Source organism: Desmodus rotundus, chromosome 10, assembly GCF_022682495.2.
Source record: "Desmodus rotundus isolate HL8 chromosome 10, HLdesRot8A.1, whole genome shotgun sequence".
Classification (NCBI taxonomy): Eukaryota; Metazoa; Chordata; class Mammalia; order Chiroptera; family Phyllostomidae; genus Desmodus; species Desmodus rotundus.
Window position 1 is genome coordinate 27,043,084 of NC_071396.1, and position 13,072 is coordinate 27,056,155.

Genomic DNA, 13,072 nt, shown 5'->3' on the forward strand with positions numbered 1-13,072 from the left:
TGCAACACCCGTCACGCCCCTTAGTTTCGTTTGCCCTGCCCCTCCGCCCCTCCGCCCCTCCGCCCCTCCGCCCCTCAGCTCCGCCTCTGGCCACGTGGCCCCACCCCCCGGCCGAGCTCCACGCCTGTGAAGACGCACGTCGGGATTTCGCCTACCGCTTCCCAAGATGGCGCGCGTGCTGAGGGCGGCCACAGTGGTGACGGCGGCTGCGCGCGTAGGAGGTGAATACCCCGCGCCCTAGGGGCTCGCCGTGGGGTGGGGCGCAAGGAAGCGAAGGCCCGAGGCTACAAGAGTTGGGGGGTGGCCGAGACACCTAGGTGTGCCGCGCTCTTCTACCGAAGGCGCGCTCTGTGGCCGCCGTCAGCACCTGCAGGCAGAAGGTGTCTCCTAGGAACGCCTCAGGTTAGCGAGGGTGGGCGGTGGGAGTCCTAGTTCTCTGGGCGTCTCACAGTCTCACTGGGAAGGGTGTGCAGTTGAGGTTGCCCCTTTCTCCATGAAGCCCCAGAGAGGCTGGGGAACCTGTTCAGGGGGACAGCGTGGCCGGGACAGAAGTAAACGGCCGAGGGACAGTGAGTTTCTTTTTTTGGCGCACGATAAGAAACGGGAGAAACCAAAAAGAAGGGCCAGTCCTGTAAAACACAGGAGCTGACCTCCAAGCATTTCCACCACCCGCTGGGAGCATTTGAAGGTCAGGTGTGGAAAGAGGCACGTATTCTCCCCACTTGCACTAATATAGTTATTTTCTCGTATATGAGCAGGAAAGATAAAAGCAGACACATTTGTTAGGTTCCTTGCGTTATTCACATCTCCATTGAAAAGAATAAAATAAAAAGGCTGCTTAGAATCAGTGATGACAGCAACTCAGGTTTTCTGACTCTGCAGCCCACCCACTTTGTCCACATTCCCACTTTTTCTTCTCTTCCTCCTTAGAGGGCAGTTCTTCCCCTTCATCTGGAATTCCCTGTTAGGAAGGATGGTGTCCAGTGGTAGTCTCTGAGTTACTCCTGAACTTTTGCAGTAAATCGTTCAGCTCAGTACCTTCAGAAAGACTTGGAGGGAGTGAACCTTTAAGAACATCAGATTCCTCTCCTAGAAAGTGCTCTCTGCACCCCACTTCTGAGACTTATCACTCTGCGCATCCTCTGAAGTCTGGTTGTTTATCCATCACTAGTGGCCAGGGTGAAGTGATGGGCCACCTACAAAGAAGTGTGAGATAATAGCCTCAGCACGTTATCCATTTAAAGAGGTGCTCTGTCTACATAAAAAAATATATAACAACAGTGAGCACAGCTTGTTAAGATGAATGTCTAATTAACAAGTGATACTCAAGTTCTGCTAAACACATGGCCTCCTGGACCCTCTTTCCTGTCCTTGGTAAAAATACAAGTCAGTATCTGATCTTACACCATTGCAAAAAAAAAAACAAAACCCAGCCCTTTGCAAAAATCAAACAAAAAAACTCATAAAAGAGTCATCTCTTATCTCTCAAAAGCCATCTCTTAGCAAGTAGATATTGCTCAAAAAACATAAACTAACAATATTCAAAATTGAGGATCAAAAGAAGGGTAAACCATTCCAGAGGAACGAGAAAATTAAAAGAAATGGTTTAACAACATGCACTTCCCTGTCAGACAGACTCGGGCTTGAGGCCCAGCTTTGCCCCCTAGTGTGACTTTGAAGAAAATTACTTAATCGGGCCTATTTTCCTGGTCTCTACATGGGGAAAAATACTGCTATGTGATTCATAGAGTTACTGAGATGATTAAAGAGCTCACTGCACTATTGCTATCAACTCTGTTTTATGGCCATGAAGACTCATGGGCAGAGCTGGGCTGCCTCGTGATCCACTCTCACTTTTGCATTTGCGAGTTAGGAGGTTGCTTAGGCAAGATTGCAGCCTCAGCCAAGATCGTTGCATAACTAACACAGACATTAACCCATGGGTGTCCGCTAGGAAGATGAGGTCAAACCAGGGAGAGGTCAGGCAAAGGGGTTCTGTGCCCCTTGGATTCTGGATTCCAGAAGGAGGGAGGATACTCCGAGATGGACGCATGTCTTCTGCTTTGGGAAAGACAACCAGTTCCTAGGTGTTGGAAGGCAGAATTATTACACGTATAGTTTCCACTCTGGCATGATACTAAAAGGAGTTCCCAAGTCAAAACAGTAGTCATGGGCAGCATAAGGGAGTTACTATAAACAACGAATTTTAACTGGGAAAAATTATAAGTCAGTATCCTTGTGTCAAAATGCAAGAAGAACACTGCACTTGTAACGCCTTCCAGCAACATTATTCCACCAGACTCACTGAATATGGGAATACCACCAAGCAAGCTCCAGATCAGCCCCCACAGTGCCATTCTCCAGGGCACAAGGGGAGTAGTCTTGGCATAAAGAGTAGTGAGCCGTGGGGTGATGCAGTGGTGCAGTGAGTACAGCAGTGGTTACGGGGGCCCAAACGGGGGGCCACATGCAGGCAACCTTTGGCTGTGGAACGGGGTTGTTAATCTCAGTGTACCACACAAGGTAGGTGCACAGTCAACTCTTCCTTTTAAAAGAATCACATGCGAGGTGCTTCCATTTAGCAACAGGTTACTTTGTAACCTTTCTAAAAGTGCTAATGATAATCCTTGGGGTTTACTAGGCACTTTGTGTGTGCCGGGCTCTCTCTAAACCCTTTACATGTGTTCACTGTAGTCTAATGTCGGTGCTGTGAGGTAGGCGTCGTCTTCCTGTACGAGAAGACAAAGGCCCAAAGAGGGTCAGTAACTGGCCGAGGTCACACAGCTAACGGTGGGGCTGAGATCTGAACCTGGGCAGCCTAGCCCCAGAGCCCGCGTTCCTACCCATAGGTGCTTACCCACAGAACCTGAGGGTGAACATGTAAGTAATAATTGGAATATCAGAGAAGCTTGTGTATGTGTATTTTTAGAAATACCCACAGACTTTTACTACTAGGACCACCTTTGATTTCTTCAAGATTATTCGCATAACGTAAAAAATAACCGTTTTAAAATGTATAATTTAGCAGCGTTTGTTACATTCACTGTGTTGTGCAACCGTCAGGTTTACTTAGTTCCAAGACGTTTTCATCAGCCCATAGGGAAATCCCATCCCAAAGACACAGTCATTCCCTGTTCCTCCCTCCCTCCGCCCTTGGCAACCACTGACTTCCTTGTTCGTCTCTATGGACTGACCCGTTCTGGACATTGCACATACGTGGTGTCATACGATGGAGGACACTTTGTGTCTAGCTTCTGTCACTTAGAAGGATGTTTTCCAGGTTCACCCATGTTACAGGGCAAGTATCGGCACTTCATATCCACTGTGTGGATAACATTACCTTGTACAGAGTGAGTAACACCCCGTTGTGTGGCTCTTGGGAATAGCGTTGCTACGAATATTTACGTACTAGTTTTCGTCTGAGTCCCTGTTACCAATGAATTTGGGTGGCTAGGAGTGGAATTTCTGGGTCATATGATAATGCTGTATTTCGCATTTTGAGGAACTCCCCCACCTACTCCATGCCCACGGTACCATTTTACATCCTTACCGGCAATGCACAAGGGTTCTGGTTTCTCCACATCCTCATCAGCACCTTTTTTGTGGGTGCGAAGTGGTACCCCACTGTGATTTTGATTGGCTTTTCCCTAGTGGCCAGGGATGTTGACTACCTCATCGTGTACTTTTGGGCCATTTTTATATCCCTCAGCCTTCATTGTAGAGAAGCTGAATGATTGAATTCTCACCAGCATCGCTGTATTTATTTTTGTCCTGTTCCTAGAACACATGCTTTAGGGACCAAATAAAACCAATAAAGGGATATTTCCTTTCTCAAACTCGTTTACATTTCAGAGATAAGATAGACTTCTATAGCTACAGCCTTGACTTTTACATTATATAAAGATGCTGTCTATTTTCCTAACCTGTTAAGAAGAGTTCGTGTTCTGTTAAAAGGAAAAAGAACCTGCTGTCCTAGGAAACTGCTTCCTCTTCTCCATTTCCAGCTGGTGAGGCAGTTTCGGAGAAGGACAGACAGTGAGGCTTCCAGTTTTTGAATGTCCCTAAAGCGAACTGGTGGCGTGTATAAAGCGTCACCTCACTTGGACATCTAGTTTGGCCCTCCAACCTTTCCGTGAGTTCCAGGGCTGATAAGAGACGCCTGCCTGCCCAGGCTCCCCCAGCTGCCCGCGTCTGCAGAGATAACACGGGGAGGAGCTTCAGAAACACCTAGAGTCAGTATTTGCCTTACCCTCCGGATTTTACAGAGCAGATGACTGATTAATGTGCATGTTACTCTAAGTGCACAATTTTAAATACAAATACATCCGTTTTGAGCTTTCATTGCAGACGCTGCCCAGAGTAGGGGTGCAGGGAGGGAAGGGACGGGCAGCTGGACCAGCGAATTTGCTGGTGGTTAGCATTTTCAAAGTTCACCATCTCCATGGCTTTGAGATAGTTTCTAGGTCCCCGCAGATAACCCTGCCACTCAGCTAGTGAACAGTCATTGTATGTCACAAACAATAAGAGGGACTGAATTTATTGTACACCTATTGTGTGTCTGGTACTGTTCTATATTTTATACCAAATACCTAATTTTCCCAACAAACCAGCAAGGTAGAGATTTAGTGGGTAGTACCAGCATTTTACAACTGGAATAAAATACAATAGGATAGAAAATGTGAGAGCATGACACCTCTAGTGAAGAGTAGGTATTCCTTTTATGAAATTTGCTTCCGGTTGTACAATTATGTATGTGTGTAGTGGGTGGGAATACACTTGAATTTCATGATAATGCAGGGAGTTCACAGAACAGGGCTGTGACAGCCTAGCGATCATGGGAACCTTTAGATCATTCAGTAATCAATAACACAGGCTGCAGCCTGGCAGAAGACCATGCTAGGCTGGCTTCCGCCCTCTACCGACCTACGGTGCTTCAGGCTTGTCCAGCAGAGCACCCCGCACTGGTTATCAGTCCCGGGGACGACCCTAAACAAATGCCTGTTGTACCTAGGTATCAAGTCTTCCAGCCCTGCATGGAACCCGCTTCACTTACACAGCAGGAACAGCTTCAGTGGTGGGTGTCAGCCCCCCATGGCCAGCAGGGCTCTCGCAGTGGCCAGCACAGGACAGTTTGCCTTTGCATACCCCCCCTTGGGCCACAGTAGAGAGCACTGTGCCCTCCCTTGGGAAGACAGACGTGACAGTAGGTTGGCCATAGGGTGCCACGCTGTCTGCAGAGACAAAGGAGCCTTCATGGAGCCTGAAAGAGGAAACGATGCTCCCAGCACTGGGTGGCAGGCCTGGCACGGGCCGGGCGGGCTGCTCGTCTCTGGAAGGACGCACTGCAGGCCTGAGGTCCGGCCAGGGCGGCTTAGTGGGGGTGGAAAGACTGCGTGTGTGGGACGGCCTCTCCCAACAGGGTTTACAGCCTTAACTAAAATCAAGTAGTGTCACTTTAATTTCCTTGTCATCAAAAATTTCAGTAAAGGGGAATTAATGTTTTGTCAGCTGAAGCCCCATGATACTAGATAGTGTTTAAAGTGTATTAAGAGCTAAAAATCTATTATTTGAAATGCGTTCCTCTGTTTGCTATTTCTTACTTTTTTATTCAGTGACGCGGTTTTACAAGATTGTATTCAGACCTTGTGCGTGCATATAACTTTCATTCCGGGGAGAATCTGACTCTTGAAGTCTGGAGTTTAGGGACAGGGGAGATGGAGTTATAACACAGAGAACACACAGCAGGCCCCTTCAGTTTCCCCACGAAAGAGGTTTCTTTGCCTTCAGAAGCGGTTCAGCTTCTAATCCTTCAAAACTATAAAAAAAATAATTTTTAAAAATCTGGTGTCTGTGGAAATTCTCATTGGTTTAATGACCCCCCTGATCTTTGCTTCTTTTCCCCCAACAGTGAGATACTGAGATAGTCATTCAAATAAAATGTACATTGAGAAGCGGTGCAAGGTCACCGCTTTCATGAGCTTATTACGGACCGTAACACAAAACATCGGTCATAGATAGGGAAGAAAATCGCTTGTTCCCGTCAGTAAACACGCTACTTCACTGTCACATTCCAACTTACCCTTTGTGAAACGCAGAGAATAGCAAATAATTCTCAGTAATAGCAGCTACCCCTCACGTGTTCTCAGTAAATATAAACCGTTATGAAAAATGGCATTCTTTGTTCTGAATCTAAATGGCTCCGAATTAGCTTTTTAATTTCAGACAGTTATTTCCGAACGGAGTGAGTAATTTTACAGTTTTGCCATTTATCTCCCCTGATTTCATTTCAGTCATTGAAAAGAGTAGGTATGTAGATAATTTCTGCATTGATCATTTATTTCATTAACAAAATACTTTCAGAAGTGCATTCATCTCAGAAGAAGGATCTCAGTGATCGCTCTGTTTTTCAGGGTTTCTCCCCAGACTCCAGACTCCGGTTCCAGCGGTCCGGGCTTTGTCCACCTCGCAGTCCCCTCCTCGGGTGGCGCACGCTGTGTGGAGCCTGGGGCAACTGAACCATGTGGCTGTAGCTGTGCCTGACCTGGAGAAGGCCAGGGCCTTTTACCGGGACGTTCTGGGGGCCCAGGTCAGCGAGGCGGTACCTCTGCCTGACCATGGAGTGTCCGTGGTTTTTGTCAACCTTGGAAACACCAAAATGGAGCTGCTTCACCCGCTGGGAGATGACAGTCCCATTGCCGGTTTTCTGAAGAAAAACAAGGCCGGAGGAATGCATCACGTCTGCATCGAGGTATTTTATTTGTTTTAATGCTTGGTGTTTTTAATTTCTTGTTCACAAAATGTCTTACTTTTTGAGATTATATATAGTCACTGTCATGAGAAACTTGTATTAAGTGCTTCTGTTTTAAAGTTTTTTTAGGTTTTATTTATTTATTTTTAGAGAGGGGAAGGGAGGGGGAGAGAGAGAGAAACAGCAATGTGTGGTTGCCTCTCATGCACCCCCTACTGGGGACCTGGCCAGCAACCCAGGCATGTGCCCTGACTGCGAAACGAACCAGAAACCCTTGGTTCACAGGCCCAGCACTCAATCCCCGGAGCCACACCAGCCAGGGCTGAAACTTGTATTAAGTTCTTTAAGAGGAAGGGTACTATTGGTCCTACTCAAAGATGGATTCACAGCTATATATTCTCTTTTCCTCTAGACAAAAGCAAATAATAATAATAATAATCATGTAGTGTATTGAATCTGGATTCCCCAGGCACTATAAAAGCCACCGAAGTTGGCCGAAGCACATCTGAGTTTGGACTGTGGTATTTATTGACTGTGTGCGCCCTCCAGTATAATGGAGACCCAACTGCTTTCACTCTCACGAGGCCATTAGGAGAAGTGACCAGAAGGGCTTCTATAAAGTGAGAGTTCCCCTATACACACTAAGTATTCATGTAATTGTTTCCCACCCTTAAAATTCTGTTAGCTCGTTTCTTATTGCAAAGGCAGCATGTTTTCAGTGACTGACCCTGACGTTTCAAGATGTCAGTTGCATCTGCCAACAATTCCTGAAGAAAACGTGAAGTGTTTGAGGAGAACTTTCCCATCAGAGAGCCTTTATCTGTAGGTGTTCACGGCCAGATAACTGCCTTCCGGAATAGAGTATCGGCAATAGCAATTATGCTTTAATTTAAATTCTTCAGATGGGACGAAGGACACAATTCACAGTTAGGCTTCATTCCTAATCCAGACGAGAGGGGTGTTGCACTCGAGGGTCTGCTCAGTTCACATTGCAGGCATATCTGAGAGCCCACACTGTGTGTGCACTTGGCCGTGCACTTGGGGTCAGCAATGAATGGGACGTGGGCCCTGCCCACAGGGCGGAGGGCCTCGCTCAGTGCCCTGTGTGTGATAAGCAGAATTAACATGCGTGTCTCCTCCATCGCACAGACGCGGGAAAGATGGCTTGCTGCTGCAGGCTAAGGAGGTGGGGAGGCATCGTCCAGGAATTCCCCAGGTGGGCAAGAGGAGGAAGCTCTGCCAGGTGGCGGGACTAGCGTGCAGGAAGGCACCAAGTTGTTGTAATGACTACCGTTGGGACCTCTGGCAGCGCATGGTGTGCTTGAGGTGCGGTGTTTTCTTTAACTCTCTTAGCCACCCTGTGAGGTCTCTGTTCTCCCCACATGACAGGTGAGGGAGCTGAGACATAGAGCAGCTTGCCCAGAGTCCCATTAGCGGTAAGTGACAAGGCTGGGGTTCACACCCCGATTCGTTCTGATTGGAGGGTCTGCGCTGTTAGCCATGGTGCCAAATTGTTGGCATTGTGTGAGCTGAGTTTCAGACCTGAGGCAGGGGGACCCATAAGGTGTTAGGTGGGGGAACTAACAAGGCCTAATATTTAACCTTTATCCCTTCTTTAGGAGGTTAATTTTGGCTGCCAGTCTTTATCGCAGTGGACCCGAGGGTTTGTCTGAGACCCCCCGGGGTGACAAGCAGGTCCCCAGCCTTTGAATCTACTGTTCCCCGTCCCGCACTGCACTGTCTGTGTCCGACATCAGAGCCCAGGCCTTCAAAGGGAGCTGATGCGAGTTAGAAGTTCACTTAAGTTAAGAATGGTGCAAGTTCAGTAATGCGACAGTGAATTTGGAATAGAGCCTGGGGGAGGTGAAAGTGTGCATCAGTGTAAAGTGGAGGTGGGCCCCAGGAGAAGGTGTGAAAGTGGTTGCTTGGTGGCCACGTTAGTATGTCCCTGCCCATCATTGTCCTCCGCTCTCCGTAGACAATCAAGTGGCTCCTCTAGGAATTCAAATAGATTTTACTTCTCCGTCCTCAGTCTGAGAATGAGCTGTCCCTGCTGCTGGGCAGCTCTGCCATCGTAGCTCGTGATGCCCGGGGCTGCCCCAGGCATCGCCCCTCCCAACTGGCTGCTGTGGGCGCTGGGGATAGGTAGCTGCAGAGAGGACAGCATCCTGTCCTGCTTCACTTATGCCCTGTGGCCCTGCGTGTCCCATCAAGCATCCAGGTGACATGTACACCCTCATGCCCTGCATTCCCACAAAGGGTTGGAGGTGGCGGACCAAAATGAAGCGTGTAAGGCACCAAAGGTCAGCACCTAACAGAGCAGGTTCGAACAAAGGAAATGGAAGGCGGGTAAAACTGGCGGTAAGATTAGTGTACCCACCAGTTCTGCCAAACGTTGCTTCCTAGTTGCCAAAGAAACGGGAAAGCGCACGGTGTGAAAAGTGGCCACGGCCTCTTCCCCCTCCCCTCCCATCCCTTTTCTTCCCACACAGTTCCATGCTGAAGATTTCAGGGAGGGCAGAGCAAAGTCTTGTGCACGCTGGTGGGCAGAGCTGGAGTGGCCCTTGCGGGCTGTTGGCTGTCAGGCAGGGGCGCGGGGCATCCACACACCAGCACTGCTGGCCCTGGGGAAGGCTGGGCGGCCCGTGCAGAGTCTGAGCAGGGCAGGCTGGCAGGTTGGGGTGTCAGTGAGGAGGCATCCGCACGGGGCCCGCCCAGTGCAGGCAGTCGGAGCCCCAGCTTGCCGAGGGAAGGCATCCGTAGGTGGGCAGTGGGGGGCGGGTGGAGCCTGGGAGCCTGTGCCGGTAAGCGTGTGAGTGTTCACACACTGTAGGGGCGGGCCGTGGCTGCTCTGCGGGAGGTTTATCGAAGGAGCCAGGCTCCTGATGCCAGAGAAACTCGTTACAAGTACAAGAGGATGTCAGATGTCATCTCGCAGTAATCCATGCTGGCTCAGGCTGCGGGGGGGCGAGCACGTGGTGGAAATGATATTTCAGAAATAAGATAGAGAAAAGTGTGAAGAAACGGCAGCAGTTGTCACAGTCTTATTTTCTGGGCAGTCATGTAACAGGTGACTCATGTTCTTGTTTATGCTCTTGTATGTTTTATAGATCTTTTCTCACTGAGCATATGTTCCCTGTGAAGGAAAAGTTACATAACTTTAAGGTAAAAGGCTAGGGAGGCAACTTATTTCCTGCGTGCTGGGAAATGGCAATTCTTCAATCAGAAAGGCAGAACATTCTACTTTCCAAAAAATTCCATTCTCTTTTTGGCCTTACAACAAACCCTAGGGAACCACTAAGCTCCGCAAGGCATCTGTGTATCACCAGTTCCCAGGCATGGGGCTTTTCTAGAAGGATTACATTTCCAGAGAACAGAACAAAGCAAAAAAGGTAGGCAGTGTGATAAAGGTTTACGTTTTCTGTGTTATTAACTGAAGAAAAACTTTGCTATGAACATCTCCCGCTAACATCATTTTGTAAAGGAAAGGGCATTTTATTACCAAGACAAAGGAAAGCAGAGGGAAATTTTAAGGTTTGGAAGGACGCTGTCAAACTGCGTACAGCAGTTACCCCCAGAGAGGAGCATGATTTTAGCGGCGGTCAGGGGGTACTTAGCTTTCTTTCTTTGTATGTTTAAATGTTCGTGTACTGCATGATTTAAAAACTACTTTCAAGTGGAAAGACTGAATTCGGACTGACTCTGGGAAAATGGAAAAAGAGGTCCCCTTCAACGGAGCGAAAGTCAGTAAGTCGAGGCACGGGAAGGTGTGCGGTCGGGAGGAGCCCCATCGCTCTGCAAAGGTGAGAATGGACCAGCCGCACCCCCAGGCCAGGCAGGGTTCAGACAGAGCTGTCAGACTTTGAAAGAGACGTTATCAGAACGTATAAGTAGAATAGGTGCTGTTTGAAGAAATCATAGTTGGTTTTATAGTAACACTTAGCGTCCTTGTCGGTTTTCTGACCAGTTTTAGAATCCAGCATGTATATAGTCCATGGGTCTTTGAAATGAGAGTGTGTGAATATGGGCATTCGTTAAATGTACGTGTTGGGCGCAAACTGTTTGGGATGCAGTTAGGTCATTAAACTCCAGGGTGATCTATGACTGCTCAGGAATATGGTGATTCGTATTTTCCTTTCTGTCTCATCTGCTGGACTCCCAGTCTAAGAGGATGGTTTTCCAAGGCAGAGGAGCATCATTTCTCCAATAGAATATGGAGACACATTTGCTGCTTTCCTAGGCTGCCAATAAACGTGAAGAAAACAGAAATGGTTTAGAAGAGAGTTGCAAAATTAGACACGTTTGGATTTTTTGGAATGGAAGACACATTTTGATTACGGTTTAATAGTGATTTTCATGTAAAGGAAGTTTTAATTTCAAAAGTACTAACCAGGTTGAGAGGTTTGGGGACCGGGGAAACACTGACATTTGTTGAGTCCCTACTGTAAACTTATTTATCTCCTTTTAATCTCTTGCCCGTTTCTATGGCAGGCCTCCTCTCCCTGTTACTGATGGGGAGCCCAGGGCTCTTAGGAAAAAACAGTGTGTGCAGTATCACCAATTGTACCAACAGAAGAAAATATTACAAATGTAGCATATAGTATTCAGGCTATAAGGAGAAATGTCTGCGAATGGTGAAGATTCTTAAGCATTGCAGGTGCTCACCTAGGAAAATTTACCGACTTCTTCTCCTTCTTGTGTTCTTGTGATGGTTTAAGAACGGTTCTGCCCGGAGGCCCAGGAGCCAGGGCACCGGAGCTTGCGTAGCTTCCGCTGAGTCTCAGGATGCTGTCGTTTGATACTTGTGTAATCTCCAACGTGTTCTTCTTTCCTTCCTTTTCTCAAGGTGGATAACATAAATGCAGCCGTGGCGGATTTGAAAGAGAAGAAGATCCGTAGCCTAAGTGAAGAGGCCAAAATAGGAGCGCACGGAAAACCGGTGATTTTCCTCCACCCTAAGGACTGTGGGGGCGTCCTGGTGGAGCTGGAGCAGGCCTGACGGGCGCCTGCGGGGGGCCGAGTCACCCAGCCTGGGAAGCGTGATCAGCGCGCCCTTGGCACAGCATCCTTCACTCCTCTGTGACTTCAGAGTTAAAACTAAGTCACATAGAGGGATTCAAAAAACTATTTATATATCCACATAGATATCCACATATATATTTGTTAATGACTTTGGGCTTTCTCCCGATTTGGAGAAACTTTTGATTACTTAATACCTGGGGAATACTCCTAAAAATCATGTTCATAGTAATAAATTGCTCCTCTTCTAAGATGGCATCATTATGGACAGAACATTGGCGGTGTGGAAAGGTATGTGTGTGTGTGTGTGTGTGAGAGAGAGGGGGAGGGAGAGAGAGAGAGAGAGGAGGGGGGGGATGAGGCCAGATGGGCGCACAGAGGGTTAGGATCCCAGAAGCTGTGCTCTTCTGGAACAATCGTGTTCACGGTTCCGCAGGGCAGCTGTTCGGGGTGGAAAGTACTAGACGCACGCATAGGGAGTGTTGTGGGGAATTTGCTGCGTGATCTATGGGTTGCACAGATAACGGAATTCTTTTTTAAATCAGTAGAGACAGAGAGGCAGTGACCTTGTAGAGTTAGCGATCATTCAGGTGCCAGAACACAACCAGTCCTGAAGGAATATTCAGAGTAAATAGAACTCATTGCTGAGAAGCTTACGGTCCAGCTGGGAAAATGACTTCGGGAAATAAGTGTAAATGCCCACAAAACCACAGGGATGAGTTGAATAGAAAAGGGAAAGGAACACAGCTCTCACCGGATGGGCTTAGAGGCCTATCAGGTCTTCAGCCAGACTTTCAAATATGACAGAAACAAGTATCTAATGAATTTGAAGAATCATGGATGGATGGGTATATAGAATGCATAGCGTGTGGGAAAGTGGTTAACATCTTAAATTCATGGGCGGTTGGATGTTGAGTGGATAAGTAGGTGCATACACGCTGAGCTTGTTGCTGTGGAAGCAGCTGAGCCACCCGGCCAGGGCTGTGCTAAGCATTTTAAACTCAGCCGATCCATGAGATTGGACACGAATACTAACCCCACTTTACGAGTGAGGAAGTAGCTCGGACAAAACCCCACTTCCGCCTGACCTCCCCAAACCATTCGCCTCCGCTACGTCTGCTTCCAAGGAAGAGACAGCCACTTGTTTTAGGGGAACCCGTCCCTGTGTGGGGCCAGAATCTGGATCTGCTCTTGTCTAAGTATCTAAACCCAAGGTTCTTTGCTGAGTCCACATTGGCAGTGGGCGCAGAGTGGGTGCCGGCGCGCATGTGACAGGGCGGGAACAGGACTGGAAGCGGTCCTCTA

General features: G+C 48.1%; 1 protein-coding gene across 1 annotated transcript; it reads left to right on the plus strand.

The window, feature by feature from the left end:
* The first annotated feature begins 67 nt into the window (after nt 1-67).
* Nucleotides 68-12,025, plus strand: MCEE (methylmalonyl-CoA epimerase). Its single transcript, XM_024561866.4, has 3 exons — nt 68-221; nt 6,411-6,748; nt 11,595-12,025. The coding sequence occupies exons 1-3, from the start codon at nt 167-169 to the stop codon at nt 11,745-11,747; spliced, it is 546 nt and encodes a 181-aa protein (XP_024417634.2). The 5' UTR covers nt 68-166; the 3' UTR covers nt 11,748-12,025.
* The last annotated feature ends 1,047 nt before the right edge of the window (nt 12,026-13,072 follow it).